Source organism: Lissotriton vulgaris, chromosome 2_1 (assembly GCF_964263255.1).
Source record: "Lissotriton vulgaris chromosome 2_1, aLisVul1.2, whole genome shotgun sequence".
Classification (NCBI taxonomy): Eukaryota; Metazoa; Chordata; class Amphibia; order Caudata; family Salamandridae; genus Lissotriton; species Lissotriton vulgaris.
In genome coordinates, this window is record NC_141687.1 from 1000984798 (window position 1) to 1001011741 (window position 26944).

General features: G+C 41.4%; 1 protein-coding gene across 1 annotated transcript in view; it reads left to right on the plus strand.

Moving 5' to 3' along the window:
• Positions 1–26944, plus strand: part of LOC147731529 (sodium channel protein type 2 subunit alpha-like) — an 860436-nt gene that overhangs the window by 548627 nt on the left and 284865 nt on the right. The window contains exon 18 of the mRNA XM_086956593.1: positions 26671–26794. Coding sequence (XP_086812719.1) covers positions 26671–26794 — 124 coding nt within the window. The remainder of the gene's footprint in view (positions 1–26670; positions 26795–26944) is intronic.

Here is a 26944-nt window from a genome sequence, read left to right on the forward strand (position 1 = left end):
TTCCCTCTTTATGTACCCCTGTTGCCTGTTTCTGCAATTCTCTTGCCTCTTTCTGTAGTTTTCCTGCCTCTTTCTGCAAATCTGTTGCTTCTTTCTGCACTTCTCTTGCCTCTTTCTGTGCCCCTCTTGCCTGTTTCTGCACCTCACTTGCCTCTTTCTGCACTTCTCTTGCTTTTTTCTGCGACTCACTTGTTTCTTTTGGCAACTCTCTTGTCTCTTTCATAACTTCTGCTTCTTTCTGCACCTCTGTTGCTTCTTTCAGCACATTTCTTTCTTCTTTCTGCATTTGTCTTGCTTCTTTCTACACCTCTGTTGCTTCTTTCAGCACTAATCTTGCTTCTTTCTGAATGCCTCTTGACTTTCTGCACCTATGTTTGTTCTTTATACACTTCTCTTGCTTCTTTCTGCACCTCTGTTGCTTCTTTCTGTACCTCTGTTGCTTGTTTCTGCAACTCTCTTGCCTCTTTCTGCACTTCTCCTGCCTCTTTCTGCATATCTGTTCCTTCATTCTGCACTTCTCCTGCCTCTTTCTGAACCTCTGTTCCCTCTTTCTGTACTGCTCTTGCCTTTTTCTGCACCACTCTTCCCTCTTTCTGTTCCTCTCTTGCCTCTTTTTGCATCCCTGTTCCCTCTTTCTGCTCCAGTCTTGCCTGTTTCTGCAGCACCTATCTTGTCTCTTTCTACACTCCCCGTGCTGGTTTCTTTATTATTATTATTATGTTTCTTATATAGCACCTGAATCGACCCCCGAAGGGGTATCTCCGCGCTTGCCTTGGGAACCCGTCCTGGCTTTTCCCTGTGAGATAGCCCCTACAGGGCATACCCAAGGTGAAAGCCAGGCATCCCGCCGCGGGGGGCCGTTGTGGAGATTAAGCAAGCTTAATGCCCAGAGTTGCAGAGTGTGAACCCATGATTAGGTCAGGCACCGAAGCGAGAATTATCGAGTCCATGGACATTTGAGCTCAAGACCCTGCCGCGTCGGGAATTGAACCCTGGTCCCGGGTCTGACCTCTGCTTCAGGGTCTGCCTGCTCTAACCAGTGAGCCACACTTCTTCACTTCCCTAGCTTCTGTGTGCAGCCGTCTTGCCCCTTTCTGCATCTCTCTTACCTCTTTTTGCACTTCTCTTGCCTCTTTTTGTACTTTGCTTGCCTCTTTCTGCACATTTCTTACTCTTTCTGCACCTCTTTTGTTTTATTCTGCACGTCTCTTGCTTCTTTCTTTACTTCTATCGCCTCTTTCAGCAGTTGTCTTTCCTCTTTCTGCAACCCTCTTGGCTCTTTCTGTGCCTCTTTGGCTTCTTTATGCACTTCTCTTGCTTCTTTCTTCACTTGCTTCTATCCGCACCCCTCTTGTCTCTCTGCATCCATCTTACTTCATTCTGCACTTCTATTGCCTCTTTCTATGCTTCTCTTGATTCTTTCTGCACATTTCTTACTCTTTCTGCACCACTTTTGTTTTTCTCTGCATGTCTCTTGCATCTCTCTGTACCTCTATTGCCTCTTTCTATACTCAAATGGGAAGTGGAAGCTGTCAAGTTTAAACGTCTACATGCTCTCTTGACTGAGGTATGTGTCTACTTGTACATGTATTCTCACATGTGTTATGCATCTGAAGATGGTAGCTTAAAAAGCGGGTAGCTTCTCCGCTTGGTGGTCACATCTTCTCAGTTCTGCTCTGTCATTGGGTTGCACAGGCAGATATGTATTATGTATAATGGTGTTATAGAGCCTCTCTAATATACTATTGAATGCCCATGTGCCCTGTATTATGAGCAGAAAGAACTACATACACCTTTTTGTCAGATATGGAGAATGACCTTTGGGCAAAATTACACGCCAACATTAAGCACAATAATAGTGCCAGGTTCTCGATCACCATAAATCAATGTATCCACCGTAACCATGATGGAATCTCTTCGAATATCTCAGAGGATGCCTGGGTAAAATACCTGAGGTCCCACTTCCATCAAGACATGTAACAAAGCGCTAATGGTCAAGAACAACAAAACATGTTGGGAATTCAACCTACCACCAAGGCGCGGGCTGCAAACAACCTCATGGCATCTTGGAAACTAGGAGACAAAAAAAAGAGGATCTGTACATAAACCATACTAATAGGCAAATAGGAAAGGGAAGGAGAGAAGGCACCCCCGACCCAAATGGTATACCTCCAGTACTCTATAAACAAGAGCCAAAGTTTTGGGCAGAAGCACTGGAACCTCTATGTGGAGAAATAAGGGAGCTGAACACCCTGCCAACTTCTTGGAGAGGATACATCATTTCACCAATTCACAAATCCAGAAAAAAGTCAAAACCACAAAACCATCGTCTAGTGGCCCTAATAGACAACAAGGCTAAATGCTTTGCTGGAACGCTACTAGAGTAGCTCCAGGCATGGCCCTTTTCCTATGTTTCAACGATTACAAGACCGCCTTTAACCACCTCAAATGCAACAGACTCAAACTGCAAAGCTGGGGGCTGCCACAGTCCCTATTAAATATGCAGATAAATCTGCACACCGACACATGGGTATAGATAAAGCTGGGTAATGGGTCTTTCCTGTCAAGGCGCATACCAACAGAAAAAGGGCTGAAACAAGGATGCGTCCTAGCACCCACACTTTTTAACCTGTTTATAGCTGACCAAGTCCAGCAATTAATAAGTTGCAACTCACACGCCCTAAAAATAGGAGACATACTGCTTCCCTGTCCCCTATACGCCGACGATATAGCCCTGATCAGTCAAACAAAAGTAGGGCTTCAATACTTTCTAAATGCTACACATGATTTCTCCACAGCAAATGATTTATTGATAAATCTGGATAAAACAAGAACCATGATGGTCGGGAAAATAAGGAGACTACCACCAGCTTGGTTCTAGGTAGAGACCAGAATTGAGGACACAGGGGAATACAAATACTTGGGAGTGAAGCTAGCCAAAGGTGGCCGATTTTTGGCTCAGAAGCACAGCATTAGGCACAAAGGCATACCACTGGCTACCTCCCTAAAAACTTTAAACATCAAACTAAACAGACCATCGATTCTGCCCTTGGTACAGGTGGTCCGCGCAAAGCTACTACTAACAAATACTTACGGCAGCAAAGCACAAAAAGCAAGAGATGCCAAAATACTTGATTCAACAGTAGTAACTAAATACAGGGTTATCTTTGGGCTACCTAAATACACCTCGCCTGCACAAATCAGACTCGAGTTTGGAATACAGAAACAATCGATTGCAAGACAAGGGGCTTACATCATCACCTGGGACAAAGTGCGGAAAGCCCCCCAGGGTACTCTAAATATACTGTTATGGAAGGAGATACAACTACACACTGTGGCAACCCTGCCGTGGAGTATCTCAACAGCAGCTTACACAACATGTGACTAAACCAGCTTTGGAAAACACCTACAACAGCCACAACCTTTAAAAAACTGATGTGGAAGACAGTGAAACATCTTTCATGTCTGGAGGACAAGGCTTCTTTATCAAAAAGGTCCCATGGATGGATGAGTTTGAACTGTTATGCGAAGCCTACAGCGCAAAACAATTTCAACTTGTGCTATGCAAAAAACATAAAGATCAGCTTCATGAAATATAGGCTTGGCTTGCTACCATGCATACAGCACTTACCACCTTGGCTAAGGTTGAAAGTGGGCTCTGCATGCCGCTTATGTGTATCAGCAACAGAAAACCTGTTGCATATACTATGCTCCTGCAAAGAACTTTTAAATAACGGAAGCAACTGCTAAAACGACAATTCAATTTACGAGGGGTTCGCACAAGAAGGCAAGCAGCACTGGCAAGCTTCACATCTACCTATCCACAATTGAACTGTTGTCTAGTAAAATACTTGAGGTTATGCAAGCAGAAAATGTCAGCAATGCAGCTAAAAAAGAAGCTAGCTGCATTAAAGACAAGCAAGATCGCGAGGAAGAGGTGAGAAGAACTCCTCTATGCCCATCGCTTCCGCGTGCACAGCTGCACTCTGTTTCCGGAGCCAAACCTCTTCTAACTAGACTAGGGTATAATCAGAGAAAGGGAGAAATAACTAGAATAAGCATTATCTCCTAGCTAACTTAGAACTGACTTGTGGGACATTATAGACATTGCGGTTATTGCCCCAAGGAGTGGCCAGCATATTTAGCCGAAAACTACCACGCTGGAAATTGAACACATACCCTGTAGCTTTACTCGCTGAAGTAGAGCAATGTGATGAAAGTTGTTTTATGTATGTAACCTTCTGCTTTTAACTGAAATTCCTTTTGTTTTGCAACAGTTTTAATGAACTATGCAAATAAAATAAATGGAATGGAATAATAATTATCATTTAAATACCTTAGATATTCACTGAAAAAAACTACTGGACGTTATAGATAGGGTGACATTTCACCCGTACAAAACCAGAGAAATTCATCCGTTATAGTTAGCTGAGCCAACTATAACTCGCGCTCCCTCAATGCACTGCTGATGACGTCACATATTACATCATTCATGACATGGTCAGTAACATCACTCATGACAATACTGATGACATCTCAAATGACATCACTGATGACATCATCCAGTGACTTAGTGTTTTTTATGACCCCCTCATGGATTGAACCAGGACGAGGAATTGCACTACCATCTCTGATTCCCTCCCGAGACCATGACTGTCCCAATATTTTTGAGCTCTAACGTATCCACTTCCCTCTAAAGAATGATCAATTTTAATATGTTTTCACTCACATGTGCACGTTCTTAATTCACACGAAATCGCACCTCTAGAGAAAGAAAAAAAGAATAAAAGACAAAAATTACATTACATATAAATTTATTTTTGGGAATATACATTAAGCTTAGGGATTCAAATTAGACCCACTGGAGGGAAGAAATAATCACACATAAATCGATCATTATGTAGAAGTTTCCACATATTGGAAATTCCTGTGGTAAAACCCATTTTGAAAGACACACCGGAGGGAATAAACAAGAGACATAGACATAGACATAGACATTGTGAATCACACAATGTAGAGAATCCGAGATTACACACTCTTAAACTCTCAGTGTGTAATTTAAGCTTACAGACCCACTGGAGGAAACATATATATGTATATACTGCATATTTAAAAGGGATGACATCAATTTGACAATTTGTAAACTACATATACCACAATGCTTAGAGGTGTTTGAAAGGAAGTGAAGTCCAACGGGTCACTTCCGACTTTATTCATTTATTTTTTTCACTTCACATCTCTTTATTTATACACTTTAGTAAAATACACAGTTTGTAAAAACAGCCTCTTGAACAAGCGGCGTGGGCCGCGAAACGCGTCGAGCAGTGTGCTGGTTAAGAGCTGTTATGAGAATTAAATAACAGAACCCACTTTAGATTTTTGGTCGTTATTGGTGAAACAAGTGGCTGGGAGTGCGCGAGAAAGATTGCCTGCGCAAAAAAAAACGGAATTGATTAACAAGCAGCAAGGCTCTGCTGCACTCAGAACGCACCGCCAGGAGAGCACTTGGTAGCCCTTGCCTGGGCCACGAAACTTGGATATATATATTTGCTAATGGCAACTCTCTTGTTTCATATATATATATATATATATATATATATATATATATATATATATATATATATATATATATATATACATATATATATATATATATATATATAATATATATATTACCTACTGGCGGTCGCCAGTAGGTAGTTATAGTTAGGATAATTTTCAATGTTAAATCTCAACATTCTATTTTGAATAACTTTGGCGCCGGTTGACGAATCTGCCTGAAATTTTCAGGAAAATGGTCTCATGGCGGTCCGGTCCTTCCCTGAAAGTTTGGGGGGGATTCGTCAAGCGGGGGCCGAGATAAAAGGGGGGTCCCAAAACGCGTTTTCCCCATGTTAATTTCCATAGGGCGGTCGATTTCACTTTTAGCCCGAACGGCTGAATGGATTTCCACCAAACTTGGCAAAATTGTAGGGACTGGTAGCCCGATGTGCCTTTGCTATGTCTCAAGATATGTGCTCCAGTGGATTTTGAGTAATTTAGGTTCAAAAAAATATATATATCTATAGCCGCGCTCCCGTGCGCGCACGGGAGTGCGCTCCAGGCGCGACACGCGACTTGCGCGCAGGAAGCTGATTGGATCTCAGTTGTCTGTAAACATTCTAAACAGTGCGGAGCGGCCGCCATCTTGTGTCTCGGTAAAATCGAGACACAAGGGGTTTGAAAAAAAAAGGGGCAAATGACCATAAGGGGGAAGAGTAGACCCCCTCTGACCCCCTAGGTTTGATGTAGGGACTAAAATAGGGTCCTGCAGGGCATTAAAAAATTTTTTTCGTTTTGCGCGGGGATATGCGCTCTCCCGTGCGCGCACGGGAGTGCGCTCCAGGCGCGACACGCGACTTGCGCGCAGGAAGCTGATTGGATCATAAGGGGGAAGAGTAGACCCCCTCTGACCCCCTAAATCCAGGACTATATTTATGAAGGCCTTGCGCTGTTAGTTTTGCGCTTCCTGTGCGTCAATTTTTGTGACGCACCAGCGGTGTAAAAAAATGCGCATTGTTATGCAATATTTAAAAAGTGACGCATCTATCTAGATGCGTCACTTTTTAAATATAGTGCAACGAGGTACATTTTATTACACTGCTGGTGTTATGCGTCACTTTTCTGTGCGCACTCCTTATGACGTTCCAGATGTGTCATATTTAATGTATGACGAATCATGTTGCAGATACAATATGGCGCAGAGTTTTAAAAAGTGACCCATGTACCTAGATGCGTCACTTTTTAAAAATAGCGTCAGGTATAATGTATGCAGAGGGGGTGTTCTCCCGCAAAAAGCTTTGTAATAGCGACGCAGTGAAATCTTTGAGATTTCACTGCGTCAGTTTTAGGATGCTGTTGCGTCAAAATCTTGTGCCTGCTTTACAGCAGGTGTTAGACTGAGGCAAGACCTTTCATATGCTGCTTTCCCCATTTGAAAGGACACATTACTGGAGTTGCGTCACTTTTGTGACGCACTCCAGCAATGCGTTACTTGGAATGTCATAAGGAGTGCGCACAGAAAAGTGACGCATTGCACCAGTAGTGTAAAAAAATGTGTTGCGTTGCGTTATATTTAAAAAGTGAGGTATCTAGGTAGATGGGTCACTTTTTAAAATCAAGCGCCACATTATATCTGCGTGAGGTATAATGCATGCAGAGGGGGTGTTCCCCCACAAAAAGCTTTGTAATAGCGACGCAGTGAAATGTTTGAGATTTCACTGCGTCACTTTTAGGATGCTGTTGCATCCTTTAAATATAGTGCAACGAGGCACATTTTATTACACTGCTGGTGTGATGCGTCACTTTTCTGTACACAGTCCTTATGACATTCCAGATGTGTCATATTTAATGTATGACGAATCATGTTGCAAGGAGTTACAGATACGTCAGTATTTCTGACATATGTGTAAACATAAAAGTGATGCGAGGCCGGCGCAAAATTTTGACGCAATAGCATCCTAAAAGTGACGCAGGGAAATCTCATAGATTTCAGTACGTTGTTATTACCAAGCTTTTTGCGAGGGATTGCCCCCTCTGCATACATTATACCTGATGCAGATACAATATGGCGCAGAGTTTTAAAAAGTGACCCATGTACCTAGATGCGTCACTTTTTAAAAAATAGTGTCAGGTATAATGCATGCAGAGGGGGTGTTCCTTGCAAAAAGCTTGGTAATAATGACGCAGTGCGTCACTTTTAGGATGCAGTTGCGCCAAAATCTTGCGCCTGCTTCACAGCAAACCTTTCACATGGTGCTTTTTCCATGTGAAAGGACACATTACTGGAGTTGCGTCACTTTTGTGACGCACTCCTGCAATGCGTTACTTTTGTGTTTAGAGATATGTCAGAAATACTGACATATCTGTAACTCCTTGCGAATTGATTAGTCATATATTAAATATGACATATGTGGAATGTCATAAGGAGTGCGTCCAGATAAGTGACGCATCGCTATTTTCACGTAGCGATGCGTCACTTTTCAGAAATGAGGCCTCCAGTTTATTCACTGTGTCATAAATTTCTTTTCTAACACTCACCTTCTTTCAGTCCTCCTACTTCACTTCCTTTCACCTCTCATACCTTTCTGTTCTTTCTTACTCATTCTCCTTTCAATTATCAATGCACTATATTTCACTTACTCTTCATTTTTTAAGATTATAGCTCTTTGATGAGAATTGGAGGTAGTTCTGAAAAGAACTTTTGGTTTTCTTCTTTTAACTGAAGAGGAACAAAAACAGGGAATAGAAACTGCTCAACAGGAGCAAAAAGAAAAGAAAAAAATTAGGGGTGGGAAGGGCAGTGATGGTTCTCTAATGCCCGAACCATGAGCAGGACACTTTGCTCCCCATAGGTGAGGAGTTGATTGCAGTATCTGCATCTGACGACCCCATGGTTGAATGCAGGTTGGATGTTTGCTACCTGCCCCTGAGATTGTTCTCTTCCAGAAGAAGTTGCTCCTCCTGTTGATGTAGAGGCCCCACCTCTGGGAACCTCCTGTGCCAGAGCCCTGACACTTTCTCGGGCAAAATTCTGGGGGTGCCTGGTCTCCACATGGCGAATCATGGTGAAGTTGCCAAAAGAGTATTTTTTTTGGGGGTTACCCCGTGACAGGACCTTTTTGCAGATCCTGCACTCTACTTTTGGTGCATTCACCTTCTTCTGGTCTGCTGGAAATTTAAAGAATTTCCAGATGAAATGTCCCTTCACCTTTGGGGTAGGTGGCTCTTCATCAATGAAGTCATCTTCACTGCTGGATGATCTGGCAGCCATGATGAATCCAGGAATATGGAGCAGCAAAAAAGGCAGGTCTTTCAGTCACAAAAGTGAAAGAAGAAGTGAAGGAAATGGGTGGGGATTTCATTCATTGTAAAAAAAAACTGTTAGCAACCAATGAAAAGTGTTATTTTAGGGTCACATGACCTGACGCGCTTACGATGCGCGCTCGGGTGCACTTCCGGGTGCGTTTACGCAGCGCGATTGTAGGCGCTTCCGGGGCGCACACGTGGCGCGATCGTAGGCGCTTTTGCGTGCGTTTAGGCGCCGCGCACGTATGCGCTTCCGAGGGCACGTACGTTGCGCGCCGAAGTGACGTCATCAATCTTTAATAGAAATGCATAATCATTTTCCATATTAAAAAAAACAAATTTTATTTGTATGGTACGAAATGTTTTGCATTATTATTAACTTTTCATTCATATTTTTTTTTCACGAACGACAGTTGCGCTCTGGGTGCGCTTTCAGATGAGCTCTCGGAGAAGCTTACAGGAGAGCTTAGCTGAAAGCTTCCGGGAGCGCGCACCCAGAGCGCAAAAAAAAAAAATTATAAAAAAAATGAATACTTAAAAAAAACAGCAAATTGTAAAAAAAAAAAAGGTTAGAAACTCGATATACAAAGGAATTAGCATTTAAAAAACCTATGAAATACACTGAAAAAACCATAGGTTTCACACCAGTTATAGTTAGGAATTAGCATTTAAAAAACCTTTGAAATTCACTGAAAAAACCATAGGTTTCACACCAGTTATAGTTAGGAATTAGCATTTAAAAAACCTATTAAATTCACTGAAAAAACCATAGGTTTCACACCAGTTATAGTTAGCTGGAAATTTTACTGATATAAAACCATTGAAATTCCCACGTTATAGTTAGTCGGACTCACTATAACTTGCGCGTGCAATGCACTGCTGATGACGTCACATATTACATCACTCATGACATGGTCAGTGACATCACTCATGACATCACTGATGACACCATCCAGTGAATATGTGTCTTTCTGAAAAATAAATATTAGTGAGTTATGTTTAAATATTTAAATACATATATTAGTGTTTCACTTTGTGTATAAGTGGCTACATGTGTTGATAAGTAGCTACATGCGTATGTATATGGGTTATTTGATATTTTTATTAGTATTAGTATGAGTGTCTATATGGTTTGGTGGAGGTATTACTTAGCACATAGATGCATGAGTGACTGACTCTTTGTTTGTATGTGTTTTGAAGACAGCATATGTACAGGACTGTATGGGTGGATGAGTGTCTATATGTGTTTGTTAGTGAGTGAATGACTGTCTCACTAGTGTCTTTATCAGTAACTACATATGTTTTAATCTAGTATATATGAATATTGATGTATATAAGTGAGTATATGTGAGAGTAAGAGATTGTAAGATTTCCTGTTTAAATAAGTATGTGTTTCTATAAGTGATTGTTTAAGAGAATAAATATGTGTAATTTTCAATAGAAGTAAGGTGGAAGTGTGTGTATAACTCTATTTTCAAATAAATGGTTGTTCAATAGTTTATTTGCACGTGTGAATATGTGTGTGAGTAACTTTTGGATGAATGTCGGTGTGTAACAGAATGTATAGGTGTATCTCTTCATATGATGAGTGAGTATATGTATGAGTGACTATATAGAACTGTTGGTGAATGAGTGGATGAGTATATAGATAGTGGAAGTACAGAATTGCTTGTTGTAACTGATATAGGTATGTCCATTTTTTAAAAATTTCAGTTTCTATTTTTGAATATGTGTCTCAAGGGTTACTTTACACTGAGAGGAGGTCTGTCACTGTGTCACAAGGATGGTGTCATCAGTGATGTCATGAGTGATGTCACTGACCATGTCATGAGTGATGTAATATGTGACGTCATCAGCAGTGCATTGCACGCGCAAGTTATAGTGAGTCCGACTAACTATAACGTGGGAATTTCAATGGTTTTATATCAGTAAAATTTCCAGCTAACTATAACTGGTGTGAAACCTATGGTTTTTTCAGTGAATTTAATAGGTTTTTTAAATGCTAATTCCTAACTATAACTGGTGTGAAACCTATGGTTTTTTCAGTGAATATATATATATATATATATATATATATATATATATATATATATATATATATATATATATATATATATATATATATATATATCAACTCAAGATTCCGGTATATTACCAGTCCCGCTCACAAGTGGGTCGGAGTAGGGCTCCCGGTCACCCACTATTTCCATCACAGGCTTCCATTCAATAGAACAGACGTCTCCGACACTCACGAGTTGCAGTGCACGTAGTTATTTTAATCAGCAGGCAAACAACGCGTTTCGCAATGTAGCTTGATCACGTTTACAGATTCCAACCAAACATGTGTCCTTTTACTCTTTCCCAAAAGACGTAAACATCAAAAGTGGACTTTCACCCAAGTGCAATGGTACTGGTTTTGGCAGACATTTTGAACTGGTCAAACACTATGGATATCATAACCAACACTCGTAATTTGTTACAGTGATAACAAATTGCCTTCCATATCATATCTATTTAGAAACAATTTTCAATCAGTTCATATTCATAGAAAAATTCATTATTGACATTGCGACTTTTGTTGTTCGAATATTCATTCATCTAATAACAATGAGGAATTTAGCCCAAGTGGGCACTTGATTGTATCTTACGAACTTTGGCTCGGTATGAATCTCAATATAATATTAAAGTTCCAACTGCAGGAGTTCAAGCCCACGTGGGCATAGGCTACTTCGAACCCTATATTTTTCATTTGAAGCTCCGCCCAAGTGGGCAATGAATGTCAGTCTCAATCAGTTACAATCCATTCTTATCACTATTTCAAAGTACAAAAGAAAATTGCACGTTACAGTCCAAGCCCCAGTGGGCATACTCCTCAAGTTGGCCGAACCCCAGAGTTCTGTCGACAGATCACAATGTCAAAAATTGGTTATATGTGGATTGGCAATCAAATACTCTTTCAGTATTCACATGTGTTTGACTTCACATTCATGGTCACAGATATTCGTCACAGTACCTATAAGATAAAATAGACGTTTTAAAAGAAAGACCATTAAGGGTCCTACAGCAGATACTTAATATAATTACATTATGCTTAGATTTTTCATTATGCTAAGTGTATTGCTAGCTCCTCATTAATGTTTAACCCATTCGGGTTCATGCATTCGAAATCGATTATATATCTTGACTCCATCTGTCGTAGTGCTAGTTTTTTATTTCCTCCTCGAATACCCAGATTGACCTTGTCTATGACAACCATTCTTAATAGATTTTTGTTCTGAAAATGATAGTCAAAGAAGTGGCGAGCCACTGGATATTGCTCATTGTGGTTTTTTATGGCCCTACGATGCTGTAAAACTCTTTCTTTAGCTTTTAAAGTAGTGCTTCCAACGTACCACATTTCACACGGACAAATCAGTATGTATACACAGTACATCGTGTGACAGGAAAGGGATTTTTTGATTTTAAACACCCTTCCTGTAGTTGGAACAGTGAGTTCTTTACAATTTGTGCTGTGCCGGCAGGCTTTGCATGAGCCACAGAATTTGAAACCTGGAATAGCTTTAGGTTCTACTTTGCTCATTACAGCATTGGGGCTTAGATCATCTTTAAGTGATCTACACTTTCTGAAGGTAATCTGGGGATTAGGGTTCAGATGGGATTTCAGATGGTTATCGGTCAAGAGAACATGCCAATGTTTTTGGAAAATCCTTCTGATCTCATATGACTGACCCGAAAAGGTTGTGATGAACCTGACTTTATTCTCCTCTTCTTTTATTTTGTTGGGGTTGAGTAACTCATTTCTAGATGTGGTGTCTACCTTTTTACATGCTTCTGCAATGGTTTTGTTCTTATACCCCCTTTCCCTGAAACGATCACTCATGACTGTCTTTTCTGCCTCATACCCCTCATTTGTACTGCAGTTCCTTCTAGCTCTTAACAGCTCCCCATAGGGTATACTGTTCACAAGACTTCTAGGATGTGCCCTCTTTGCATTGAGAAGGCTGTTTCCTGAAGTTTTTTTGCGAAACAGGCTCGTAGTCATGGCAGTCCCTTGTATTTTTACCTGGATATCTAGGAACTCAGTTTCAGTTTTGTGTATATGTTCAGAGAATGTCTGGTTAACATTATTTTTGTTTAGTGAGCCCACAAACGCTCTTGCACTGTCAGTACATGCATCCCAAATCATAAAAATGTCATTGATGTACCTAAGCCACAGGACAACATTGGTGTTAAATTCGGCTAATTGATTGGACACCTGCTCCTCCCACCAACCCATGAAGAGGTTGGCATAACTGGGGGCGAAGCAGGTGCCCATAGCCGTGCCCTGTAGCTGTCGGTACATCTTGTCGTTAAACACAAAAAAATTGTTTGTCAAGCAGAATTCAATTAGCTTGAGCAGCATTTTAGAATGGTCCAAATATGAGACTGATCTAGATTTAAAAAAATGTTCTATGGCCACTAGACCTAGCCCATGACGTATGCTGGTGTATGGACTGCTCACGTCTAATGTGACCAATGTGAAAGAAGGTTCCCAGATGATGCCTTCAATAGTTTTCAGAAAATGGGTAGTGTCTTTTAGATATGATGGAAGGGAGGTTACAAACGGTCTTAGATAATGATCAATGTATTGGGATGTATTCTCTAATAGAGAGTCTATAGACGACACAATCGGCCTTCCCGGTGGATCTACAGCATCCTTATGTAATTTGGGAAGGAGATACAAAATAGGTGTTTTCGGATGATCACATCGCAAAAATTTGTACTCATCCCATTCCAATAATCCTCTCTCCCTGTAATCTTGTAACAAGTCATCAAAGATACTCTTCACATTTTTTATATCCGACTGGGTGCACATTTGGTAACATATTGTGTCATTTAGTTGTCTCATGCCCTCATATATATATGCCAAGTTGTATTGAAGAATGAGTGGATGTATGAGTGTCTGAATGGATGATTTAGTGGTCTTATTCGTCCTAGTCGTGTCACTATAGTCAGAGGTGCCCAAATTGTAATATATACTCCAGTCTGTGCAACAGTAGGTTTCAGAAGGGGTAAAAATTACTTTTTTCACTTCAGTCAATGCAACACTATGGAGAGTGTTGGATTGCAGAAGGGTAAATTTACTATTTCCACTCCACTCTGTGCAACAGTAGGGAAAGCATTGGACACAGATGGGGGTAAACCTACTATTCCCACTCCAGTCAGTGCAACAGTATGGAAAGTGTTGGGTTGCAGAGGTGTAAACTTTACTATTCACACTCCACTCTGTGCAACAGTAGGGAAAGTGTTAGACTCAGTAGGGGTAATATTTACTATTCCCACTCCAACCTGTGCAACAGTAGGGAAAGTGTTGGACACGTGAGGGGTAAAAATGCCTATTCCCACACAAATCTGTGCAACAGTAGGGAAAGGTTTGGACTCAGGAGGAGTAAAAACTTACTATTCCCACTCCAGTCTGTGAAACAGTAGAGAGAGTAGTTCACTTCCAAAACATCAAATATTTTAAAAACGATATCAAACTAAATATGTAAAAAATATGTAAATGTTTAAATAAAAAAATTATATATATATATATATATATACTCACACACATATATATATATATATATATATATATATATATATATATATATATATATATATATATATATATATACATTAAAAATAAGTAAACAAATGACATATGTATTACAGTGTTTAATCCATAGTATAAATTAAAACAAATATTAAAATACCACACTATATTCTCACAATAATAACAAACAACAAATATAATGTTATTTACAATTAAAAAGCAAAACACAATAAACATATAACATGATACAAAACACAACTGTTTATGAATGAATAACACTTTTTACATTTGTTATTACTTAAATAACTTCCTACCCCATACTGCCACAAACTAAACAACACAAACTTAAATATATTTTAGAAATTATAATTACACATTTTACATAATTAATTATCAATTAAACAATTAATGCTAATTAACTAATAATTAAGTAATTATATTTATTTAACTTCTCACACTTTACCCCTACAAACCTAACAACATGCACCTAATATTTAATGTAAAAATATCTTAATTAAATAATTTACATAATTAATGATCAATTAAATATTCATTATTAATTAAAATTTATTATAAATTATTGCAATAATTTCCTTCACACCCTTTACCAGTACAAACCCACAACCCAAACAAAAAATATAAAAAAATAATAAATAAATTACACAATCTACATAATTAATTATCAATTCGATATTTAATAATAATCAAAAAACTATTGTTAAATGTTAAATGATTTAGTTCCCACCTGTACCACTATAAACCCCACAACCCACTACGGCACCAAAAATGACAATAAAATTTTACCTTTAAAAACAACTACAAATTTACAAACAATATTAAAAAACATTAACAATAACTATGCAAACAATTTATAACACATACAATTACAATATATACTGAAATACATTAAAACAATAAAAAAATTATATTATTAGCAACAATATTTTTGTAAACGATATTAACCAAATAGATATTTTTAACATTGACATTAACAACATAGATATTTTTGTAATCAATATTAACAATTTAGATAACTTTAAAATCGTTTTTGCCTGCCTTAAAGTCGATATTCTTGTCAACGATTTTTTTGCACACAATATTTGTGCATCATGATATTTCGAACTCGATATTTCTGCATCTCAATATTTTTTTCTCGATATTTTGTCTGAATACCCTGCTATATTATTTCTTTCATTTCAATGACAGGAGATATTCCTGACTGCCACATTGCACCACGTCATCATATTTCTGTTTTTCTATAATAATTTATGGCAAGATTAGCACTTCCTGAACATTTTCTATCATATATATTTTATGTATCATTATAAATATCTGAAAAATTGCCTTTCTGGTTAATTTAAATGTCCATGAAGCTTGTGTGATATCACACGCACTGTCTTGTTGCTTTATTAACTGCAGGACAAAGTGATATGTTTAATACCAGTTGCTGGGTGTTTCTTTGTTCTGACCGCATACACCAACCCTATAAATGAAGTGGCTTTGTTTATATAGAGATCTCAGGCTCACTACTTCAAAATGTAACTTTGGCCGCACCCTTCGCAGATAATTTTTGCATGATGCAAAAAAGCCTTAGCAAAGCTAACCCGCCTCGTCTTTGATACTGGGTGTCTATCAGTTAGCATGCTTTTATTTGCATGGTGGTCATATTTTAAGGAATTTAAAATCCTTCTTGGAAAATTATTATAAGTTGGCCACTATGCACATGCGCACATGTACAGCGGTAATCTTGCATGTTCAGCAGCTATTTTAATTTATTCTATTCTTGGCTTTGTCAATGCTTGTGACACAGTTCTACAAGCATTGGCAAAGTTAAAAGCCCAAGCAGTGCCGGTGCTATGTAGCAGGCGGCAGGTGGGTGGCAGTCGCTGGGGCCACATCAAAGACAGAGCCCAGGGCACAGATACATCGAGAGAAGGAGCATATTGATATGGGCAACAGTGGACAGATGATGACAAGAAGCGCCTTAACCCTCATGTAGCCTTCCAAAAAATGCCATACCTTTATGGACATACCATCCTAAAAACAGCTAATGGTTGAAGGGGGTTAAAAAAAAGTCCCCTCTTAGTGCTGCATGTAGGTATGAGTATGTATGTTGTGCTATGCTGGTAATATGAGGTCTGTAGGCCAGACCTCAAAAGTAGGCAAATGAAGCTTTGTTGCAAGGCTGATGAAATATGTACACAATCATTTTATGAAGGCATCCATGTGTAAACAGTGTAGACGTGGAAATGAAAATGGATGCTTAATGAAAGATACATATAATGTATAACAACCAAATTCAGCTATCTATAACAGCAGGTAACCAAAAGGGCCTAAAAATATTCTTAGCTCTCAGTTGGAAATGACCCTTCCCTTTTCTTACACATTGGACACCCCTATGGTAGGCCCAAGGTACCCCCCTGGGCAGGATGCAGTTTATGTGAACGGTAGGACATACTAGTGTAGGTAACATGTTCTGATAGTAAAATACTGCCCATTTAGTTTTTCACTATTGAAAGGCTATCTTGCCCGTAGGACAGAATGGGGAATGCTGTGTAATATGTTTACCTGCATATCTTTGCATAGCAGCAAGATAGAAATTTGGAATCTGGAATCCCTGAACTCAGACTTTAATAACACATCTTTTAGGGAGGATGTTTTTTAAATTCAGAGTTTGGAAATAGCACTTTTAGAAAGGGGCTATTTTCTTGTTCAACCTTTCTGTGTGCCTCTGCCTGTTTGAGGATTAACTGTCTGGTTTGTGAGTGACAGGTGCTGGGGTGGCTCCAGGAGGCTGGGTGAGTCAGCACTAGACTGAATAGACCTATCTGCATGTAGAGTGGTGGAAGGAGTAGCACCTGGGTCTGAATAGGATTGTGCCCGCCTTCCACAATGCTGGCTCCACCTCCTGCGGTGTGTCTGATGGCCCTGGCCCACACTCACAAAGGACACTCACAAAGGAAGAAGATGTGCACTGGCAGAGTGCACCCAGAACTGGTTTGGACTGGGTACAGAACCCCTCACACATGAAGAACGAAGAACAAAGACTTTTGGGGTATAAATATCTGTGCTGAAACCCCTATACTTTAGAATAGGAAAAACTTTGTGATCAAGAAGGAATCCCTGCCAAAGAAGAACAGCCAGGAAGACTGAGGAAAAGTGCTGCCATTGCTGAGTGGGAGCTGACCTTGCAGTTGCTGTGATTGCTGAGGAAGAGGACCAAGGACTTTCTGATGTGTGCTGTGTCCCCCTTACTTGGAGAGGAGCTGTGCTGTGTGTTTAGCCCCCTCTGAAGTATACCTGTCTCCAAGGGCCTGAGAAAAGCTGGCCTCTTGTTAAAACTCAGGGATATAAAAGTTTGCCAAGGACCTCTAAAACTTGTCCTACATCCTCTGGGGCTGTCTGAGTGTTCAAGCACATCATTTTGTGCCACTGTGCAGTCCGACTTGCTGGCACGCTCGTCTGCTCTCCCCAAGTACTGAGAGTGCAACGGGCATCACTGCCGCCGGCCCTTGATCAGGACAGACGCCGAGGGCAGGTATCTCTTCACCACCGCCCCCGATTGCCAGAGTTGCTGTTTGTGAGTTTTATCATCACTGCCGCCCCTTGAGTTGTGTGCCTGAGGCTGGGTCCTCTGAGAAGAAAACATCCTGTCAAGATTCACCGCCACAGGCCTGGAGCCCCTAAATCATCACTGCCGCGCTGCGCTGGGATTGGTCCCAGCATTGAGGGTTTCCCTAGCAACGAGGAGGCTCGTCCCGGCAGAGAGGCGTCAAGGGAAGTGCCGCGCGAGACGTCCCCTAGCAACCGGGGCTTCCTCACGCTCATCATCGAGGGTGGAGCTGTACAGGAAGCCAGGGAGCTCCGCCAAGGAGAGAGCTGTGCTGCCGTAGAATAGCGTGGACTGACGAGTCTCCCCGTTCCGCTTGCAAGGTAATCGGCTGCATCAGGGTGTGTTAAACATCGTGGGGACTGGCGCGCACTGGCTCATTGAGAGGAGGTGATTGTAAACAGTACAACAGAGCAAGCTAACAAAGCACTTTCCGTGCTTAAGTCAGCAAGGGCAATTGTTGTTAAGGGCATCATTCTTAGGGTGACTTCCACACACTAGAAACAAGAGTTCACCACCATACTGAGCCTACAAGTGCCCCATCTTTACGAGTACATTTTTCTTTACAAAGGAAACATTGCCAAAATGAACTTTTTGCTAAAGAACATTGCCACAGTGAACCTTTTATTGAAGAACCATTATTGGAAGAGAATCTATTTTTGTATGTGGGATTTATGTTGTTTTGCCTCTGCCTAATCAAGATACAGTGAATTATATTTTTATAAATACCTTGTGTAGTGTCCATTTGTGGTGTTTCACTATATTACTGTGAGTGGTGGTACACATACTTTACACATTGCCTTGGGGATAAGCCTGTCTGCTCGTGCCAAGCTACTAAGGGGGTGAGCAGGGGTTATCAACAGTGCGTATCCCCCTTACCCTAACTAGAAGGAATGGTCCCTATTTAGACAAAGGTACTTACCTCTGCCAACTAGAGACCCCCAAATCTAACACTCTCCTTTTATCAGCAAGTCTTAGTTCAATATGCAATAGGGGATGAAAGAAGTAATTTAGATTTAAAAAAATGATCAGATAAATAACATATGGGACATATAAATTAGAAAAGGTATGTGGGAAAGTGGGCTGTTGGTTGAGGGGGTAAAACCCAACTCAGGAAACAGCCACAATCTGTGTCAGGGTGAACCACAAAAAGTCACTAAATTAACCTGTGCTTAACCTTATGATAGACTGCCACAAAAGCAGTTGGGCTTAACTTAGAGGTAATGTGCAAAGTATTTATCCAGCACTTAAACACTAATAAAGTGAAAACAGATCACACAAAAAAACCACACTAATTTAGAAAAAAAATAGTAAATTTCGATAACATATTTGCCAAAAACAAAAAATCCAATTAATAGAACCAGAAATATGCAATTTAAAAGGTTTTGGTAAAAATAGTGCTTAAAAGCACAAAGCACCAACTGTGGTTATCTGGCCATTCCGCACCAGGACAACGTTAGGCCAACCTTGATGGAGCACATGCCGGACACAGGGACCAGGTTATAACTGCTGAGAATAGAGTCTTAAGTCCTTTAGATGCGCAGCAGGAGTTCAAATGAGCAATGCAGGGGCCTTCGTTGAGATGTGTGGTGCAGAGTCGGTTCTGATGAGCAGTGCGGGTTCCTGTGTCAGGATGTGTCATGCTGCATCAGTTCTGATGGAAACCACAGCTTCCTTGGGTACCAGGGCTGCTGAAAAGCTGGGCAGTCATTAAGCGTCTGGAGACCCCCTACAGAGGTGTCTGAAATTTCCTGCCTCCCTCCCTGGTCCCAGTCTGGAGGGGGTACAATAGGCTAATGTGAAGTATTTTGTGTGTGAGTTAGGCCAGACCTTTGAAGTGCAAGTATGGTGATGACTTCTCCGGTCCCCCATCCTGCTAGAGATGGCCCTTCCTGCCAACACCCGACCCTTTATTGTGATACTGTCTGGAAGGAATAAATAAAGGCCAACTTCCTCTTGTCAGGTGAACCCAGGAAACAGGCAGCAGGGACCAAATGGTTAGGACAAGAAAATGGCAACTTTCTAAAATTGAAGATAAACAGTGAATGGAAGTAATTTTGGACAACAAAAATGCTATGGATATAAGAGTTTACATTGGAATACCTGGATTAATGGAATATATTAGCAGGAATGATTCCCACTTTGTGCAGTGCGACAGTGTAGAGCGCGAGAGGAGTGCTCTTTTGGAATACAACTTTCTAAAATTGCCATTTTTAGAATTGTGACTTAAAATCCAACTTTACCATTGAAGAGGGTTTTAAATTTCAGTTCTTTGGAGACCAAAGTCGACGTTCCTACTCACCCCTAATCGAAAGTTATTTCTTATTAAATATAATAAGGTAACGTAATCCTATCCTAAAGGAGAGGTAGGCCTTGTAATAGTGAACAACTAATTAGAGAACTTTTCACTACCAGGACATGTATAACTTAAATGTACATACCCATCTTTTTACATGCACTGCTCCCTGCGCCATTTGCTGTTTAGGGCCTTCCCTAGGGGTGACTTACATGCAATAAAGAGGAAGCTTTAGATCTGGCAAAAGGTTTGAACTGCACTCACAGGCTGTAATGGCAGACCTGAGAATGTTTTGAAAAGCCTACTTAAGTGGGTGGCACAAGTGCTCCAGGTCCACTAGTAGAATTTCATTGTAATTTATACATTTCTTACATAGGGACAATGAGCAATTCTTGTCAGTGTGAAAAACAAGCATACCCCAAATTAACCTGTGCTTGACACTCTCATAGTTTGCCACAAAAGCAATCAGGCTTCTCTTAGAGGCAATGTGTAAAGTATTTATGCAGCACTTCAAATAGAAATAAAGTGAAAACACAACACAAGAAAAATCTCTTGCAATTTAGAAAAATAGAGTAAAATGTAATACATTATTTGAGACCAAAACAACAAAAATCCAATCAGTAGAACTGGATATATGCAATGTTAACGATTTAAATAGAAATGGTGCATAAAAGCACAAAGCGCCAACTGCGGATATGTGGTCACGCTGGACCAGGACAAGGTTAAAAGTTCAGGTTGAGCGAAATAGAGTGCGGCCCAAATACAGGAACCCCATTAAACCCGCTGAACAAAGTACCATAAATCCCGGTTGCTGAGGCTAGCCCATCCCAAGTCTAGGGTGCATTGTGCAGGGGCAGATACAAGGGCCTGTGTTGTGGATAAATCGTGCAGCATGGCTCTGAGGAGCTGCGCAGCTGCAATGCGAGGTCTTGCATCCTGACAAACGCCAACTATTAAAACTTCAGTCTCTGCAGAACGCTGCAGCGCAGGTGCTGCTCAACATTCTGAAATTCCATCCCATTTGTAAAATTATTAGTGAGCTCCATTGGATTCCGGTCCAACAACACATTGAATTCAAGGCTTTGTGCTTCGTGCATAAAGCTTTATATCGAGGGGGATCTTAGGATCTTCAGAAACTTTTTTCATGGAATGTCCTGCGGCGTGACCTAAGATCAACCCATGAAGGACTAGTTCATGCTCAAAAAATTCGAAGGGCTAGATTTGGGGGTAGAGTGGTAGAAGCATCTCCCATCAGGCAGTTAAGCTTTGGAATTTGCTGCCCGTCGTAACTAGACTACAACCAAATAGACTCTTGTGCATGAGAATGCTCAGGACTTGGCTATTCCCATCCAAGTAAAATGCAATACTTCCCTCCCTGGAGCAGTTCCCGTTACTCACTACATTTCTAGTGCCAAGATGCCTCGGCATTCACGCGCTCTATAAATTCCTTACTTACTTACTTACTGCATCGAGGATACTTCATGCAGTGGTGATTCTGAGTTTCTGCATCAGGGATGCATTGCACGGTGGTGGCTTTGAGAAGCTGCGTTGCGATGTCCTGTGTTGAGTATACGTTATTGGGCTCCGGCTCTGAGGAGATGTGCAGCTGCAATGTGTGGTCCTGCATCGAGCATGCCTCATGCAGCGATATATCGGAGTTTCTGCATCAGGGATGTGTCACGCATCAGCAATTCTGATGCATTAGTTAGCTTGGATCACAGCTGGGCTGTGAGGGCACCTTTAGGGCCACTTCCATGGGTCCAGGACGGGGGGAAAAGGGCCGATTGAGCTTGGCCCCCTCCCCCCACCCAACTTAGAAGGCAAACAATCTAGTGATCCTATTTGACGATGAACTATGTTTTTCTGACCAGATAAACCACATTACGTAGTCTTGCTAGCACCTAATCAAGATGTTAAAAAAGATCTAGGGATACATAAAGCCCTTCAGCAGAAACTTCAATCTCTGTAGGATGCAGCAGCTTGACTACACCTAAAGCGGCCTATATTCATCTCTGTATCAAATAATATTCATGGGCTACACTGGCTGCAAGTGGTAGACAGAGTGAAATGTAGGGCTCTATGCTTGGCCCATAAAGCCTTACAGTGCGTTGGCCCTCTACACCTCCAAAATCTGTTCTCCTGGTACTCCCCACTGAGAACCTTAAGATCTACTACTGCTAGGAGGGTTACAACTAAAAAAATAAAGCCTACTTGGGGAGGTAGAAGGTTTTCGTACGTAGCCGGCAAACTTTAGAATTCCCCTTCCCTATCTTTAAGATCCCAAGATAGCCACTCCCTTTTTAGGAAATCTTTGAAAACAAGGCTCTTTACCTCCTCTCACCTAAATTCCGCTGGGCTGTGCGCACTTTAGAGGGTTTCCGGTAGCGCCAAGATACATTGGTGATCATGCGCTTTATAAACCTATTACTTACTTTACTTACTTACTTAATGTTATCTTACTAACTGTATGAATTCTAGTGATGAAGTGTTCTTTTATATAATTGTAATCTATGTATGTATTGGTTTTTTATGGCATGGCCCGAATAAAAAAGTGAATTGATTTGAGTTTGCCAGTGCCCAGAAGTTATCTAGACTGAGCTGCCCAGATGTGAAATTCCAGGACTTCTCAATAATATGCATGTGATGTTGCTAGTGACATAACATACAAAATCGATTACCTATCCCCTAGCAGGTCCATCCAAGGATTGAGGTGGCATTTGGGGCTACAGGAAGGGCTGACGGATGCTTTTACCACCCAAGCTTCTACTTATCCAGACCCACCAGATCTGTTTCTCTCCTATTTTTACTATTGGCGCAAGGAGGAGACACGGTATATCTTTGTCTGTGTAATGAGCCAGGCACTTTTAGATAATTGTGTAGCCTAGTAAATAATCTACACAGTGTCTGGCTCTTTTCTAGGGCCCAAAGACATATTTCTGACCCCTTCAAGTTGCCAATTGCCTTTTGGTTTTTTCTCAGGCAAAGAAAAAAATCCAGGAAGCGTCTGGCTCCTTTCTGGGGCACAAACGTATGTAGGCAAGTTTCAAAATATATGGTTGTGGCATGATTAGATAGAGATCGGGGTAATGTCTGTGACCTATAGACAGGTGCCCTATCACGCTATTTCACTTCCAATTGCGTTCCAAATTCTCAAAATTCACTGTACCCAGTACCCAGTTTGTCCACTTTGGACATCCTGAACCATAGAAAAACCCATGATTTTCTGGTACCCTTATGTTCAGGAACCCCAGAGGTGCAAAGTCAGGACTTAAGTCTTCACATAGATATTTACCTGCATGAGGGAGACTGCAGGGCTTTGCCATATTTTGGGGGAAATGCTGTGCATCTGAAAAAGGTAATTTTCACAATGATCTCTAGACACCAATAAGGGTGAGGGAGGTCTGGCACCAAGTGAAAAAACCTAATATGTGTAGATGATAAAAATATATAGTATGTTTTAATGCAGCCTAGTACAGTTACCTGGGGCAAAACAGAATTTTGCTTGCGCATGCCTTCCAGATTTCCCAAATGCACTCCACCCATTTATTTGATGGTAAAACCCATACTTGTCTGGAATTCCAAAGTTCAGGAGACCACCCAGAAACAAGTGTTGGAGATCAAGCCTTTTCAGGGATATGTGCAAGTGCAAGGTGGACTGAATTAATATGTTTTGGGAAAAAATTGCTGATAATATGACAAATGTCATTTTGAGCCTGTTTCTCTGACCAGGTATTCAGGACAATTAAAGTCTGGCTTGCACCAATAGATTCTTAGCTTGTATAGAATTAGAATTAGAAATGTATATGCTTGATTTGGAGTTTGGCGGACAGTTATAGTACTTTACTTTCGCCATGACGAGGGTACTTCCTTCACCAAATTTAGAGATATTCACCGTCCCAATGAACATCTCTTGCATACACAGGAACTGCTGTCATTTCAGCTCCTATAAATGCTTTGAAAGTATGATGGATGGAGCGAGAGCCATACAACAAAATTCCACCTGATTTTATTTATTTTCCCCAAAAAAGCGCAAAGCAGGATTTTGTTTTTGAAAAAAAAAGATCCCCTTCACCATGGTAGATAGTTTCTGGTGTGTGGGCAGATCCAGTTACCACTAGGTTTTACATGTAAGTGACCACCCAGTGAAAACTGGACATTTGCTTTTGTCTACTCTAGGGGCTATAGGCTACATCAACCCTTACTCAGTTGGACTGTCTAAAGTGTATGTAGGCGGTGGAATTAGAGCAGTCTGTGCTGTCTACATACTGACTCTAAATTTAAAAAACAAAGTGGCAAAGCGTGATTTTCTGTATGGAAATAAAAAACAACAATTACCCCCTTCACCATGGGATATTTCTCCAGCATGGGAGTGATTTTGCAGTTTTCCCTCGCTGTTACTGCGAGGTAAAACCTGGCAGTGATGGCCAGTGAAAACTGGTCATGTGCTATCCCACTCTAAACAGGGGATAAAGACCCTGACGGTTGCATGACAGAGGAACGCATATCTAGACCACGCCTGCCTTTTCCATGCAGCCGAACGATCAATGTGTCTGAGCAACACGTTCCTTTACCACATATTCCTTTATCATGCAATTTTGTGTTATAGGCATGAGTGGTAAAGGGATGTGTGGTTAAGTTCACACTATATCCCCTCCGTCCTTAGCCCTAAACCCCGGCCCCTGCCCTAAAAAAAATCCGACCCCCCCTGAGACCTAAAAAGACCCAATCCCTAAAACCTAAAACTACCCCAACCTCCCTGCCATGTGTCCTAAAACCTGGTCTCTTGCCATATTAACAACCTTACCCCCCCCCAAGCCTTGAAACTTCCCCTCCACTTCTAAAACATCTGCCAAAAAAAACACATAGGTTAAGTTTGGCAGAAATGTTTACTCAGTCACAAATGCGAGGGTGTACCCTGTCTGCCAAAACCCTCGGGGCATATTCGCAAGGATTTCACTTCGAATTAACCCCACTTTAACCCATCAAACGTGGTGATAGAATTAACACCCTATTCACAAGCTGGTGCAAACTGCAGACAACATCAATATTGCCGTGATAACTGCCCCCAAATTTATCTCCACGGTGGACACCACCAAATATCTCTAATGAGAGGCAGAGTAGGCGTTCCCGTGCACAAACACAGGAAAAACCCACATCACAACTCTCACAACGAACTGCCAGATCTGTGAAGCAAAAGAAAAACTGGTGATAAGCCGCGGTAGCACAAGGGATTTTACACCTGCCTTTTGTTGGTGTTAAGCAGGATGACTACCTGCTGCATTGAAGACAACACAGCCAAGAGCCACATCGGTAGACACACAGGTGCCTGGTTTGTGCCCCACATCTTTCCCGGCTGCTGGTGGAGACACAAGACCAATGTCTGGGTGGGATGCCATGTGCAGTGGGGGCTGAAGGCTTGGCTGCAGTAGGCGAGCGGAGTATGCCCTGCATGGTATTGCGGCCGCTGAAGGGGCCGCCTGAAGGTGGGTCCCAGGGGAAATAAATCCTACAGTGCTGGCTAACATAGGCTGCAGAGCGGAGCAAGTAAACAAGGGCACAGAGACACCTGGAGGCCCGATCCTGGGAGATGCATGAGCTGCAGCATTGGAGTTGTGCTTGACACTGGCAGCCAGGTGGAGCAGGTCTTGCCCTAAACATCAGATCCCAGGAGTGGTAGTGAGGGGCCTGGCCCTAGGGGACACTAGAGCTGGTGATGCTGGCATCACTCCTGGCATTAGAGCAGTGGAGGTAGGGGGGCTGCCCCCATTTTACTGCCGACACAACCCCCCATGACTTGGAGAGTCGTGCTTTGTTTTGGCCTCAGTGGCCCCCCTCCTCTTCCTTCTCTCTCAGCTCCCCTGGTGTGATCATCTGAGCAGGACCCAGGAGGGTGCCTTGCCAGGGTACAGCTGCATGGAGGCGGGGGTGCCAGCCTACTTCACATCCCCCCGTGCATGGCTGAAGTGCACGTCCTGTAGATGAACCTGGGGGTGCAATTGACTGAAGTGCAGAGACTTGGTCAATAATCTTTTTGCCCAGTCCTTCCAGCCCCCACATGCGGCTGTGTGGATTTCCGGTGGACAAGGGAGGACTTCTTTGTGAACCTGTAAAAAGGGAGAAATGTGCAAGACATTTACAAGAACGACATGGGGCTAAACTTTGAAACATGTTCACTTGCACTGTTGGTGGTGACCCTAATATGATTGCTAGGAGTAAGTAACACTTGCAAAAATGGCCCCAATTTTAGTATTATGGTATGCATGTTAATGTCTCCGGGATTATTAGTTTCCATTGTAATGTAAGGTACGGCTGGTAAAACACAATTCCCTTGTTTTTCTTCAGAATATAGCCTTGTCCAGCGCATCAGAAGGGAGCACTGTTGATATAAGACCAGTAGCTGAAGGAGTACCGGAAGTGATTGAAACTCAAGAACAAGAAGAAGAACCAGAAGCCTGCTTTACAGATGGTAAAGAGTAAAACATTTTAATTATATACAAATTCTGCCTAGGTGCTTTTTCTTTGCCTAAACACGCCAGTGTAGTCATTTCTATGTCTAATTGATAGACATCCCCTTTGCTTTCCCTACTTTTTATAGGCAATTCTATCTTTAATAGGA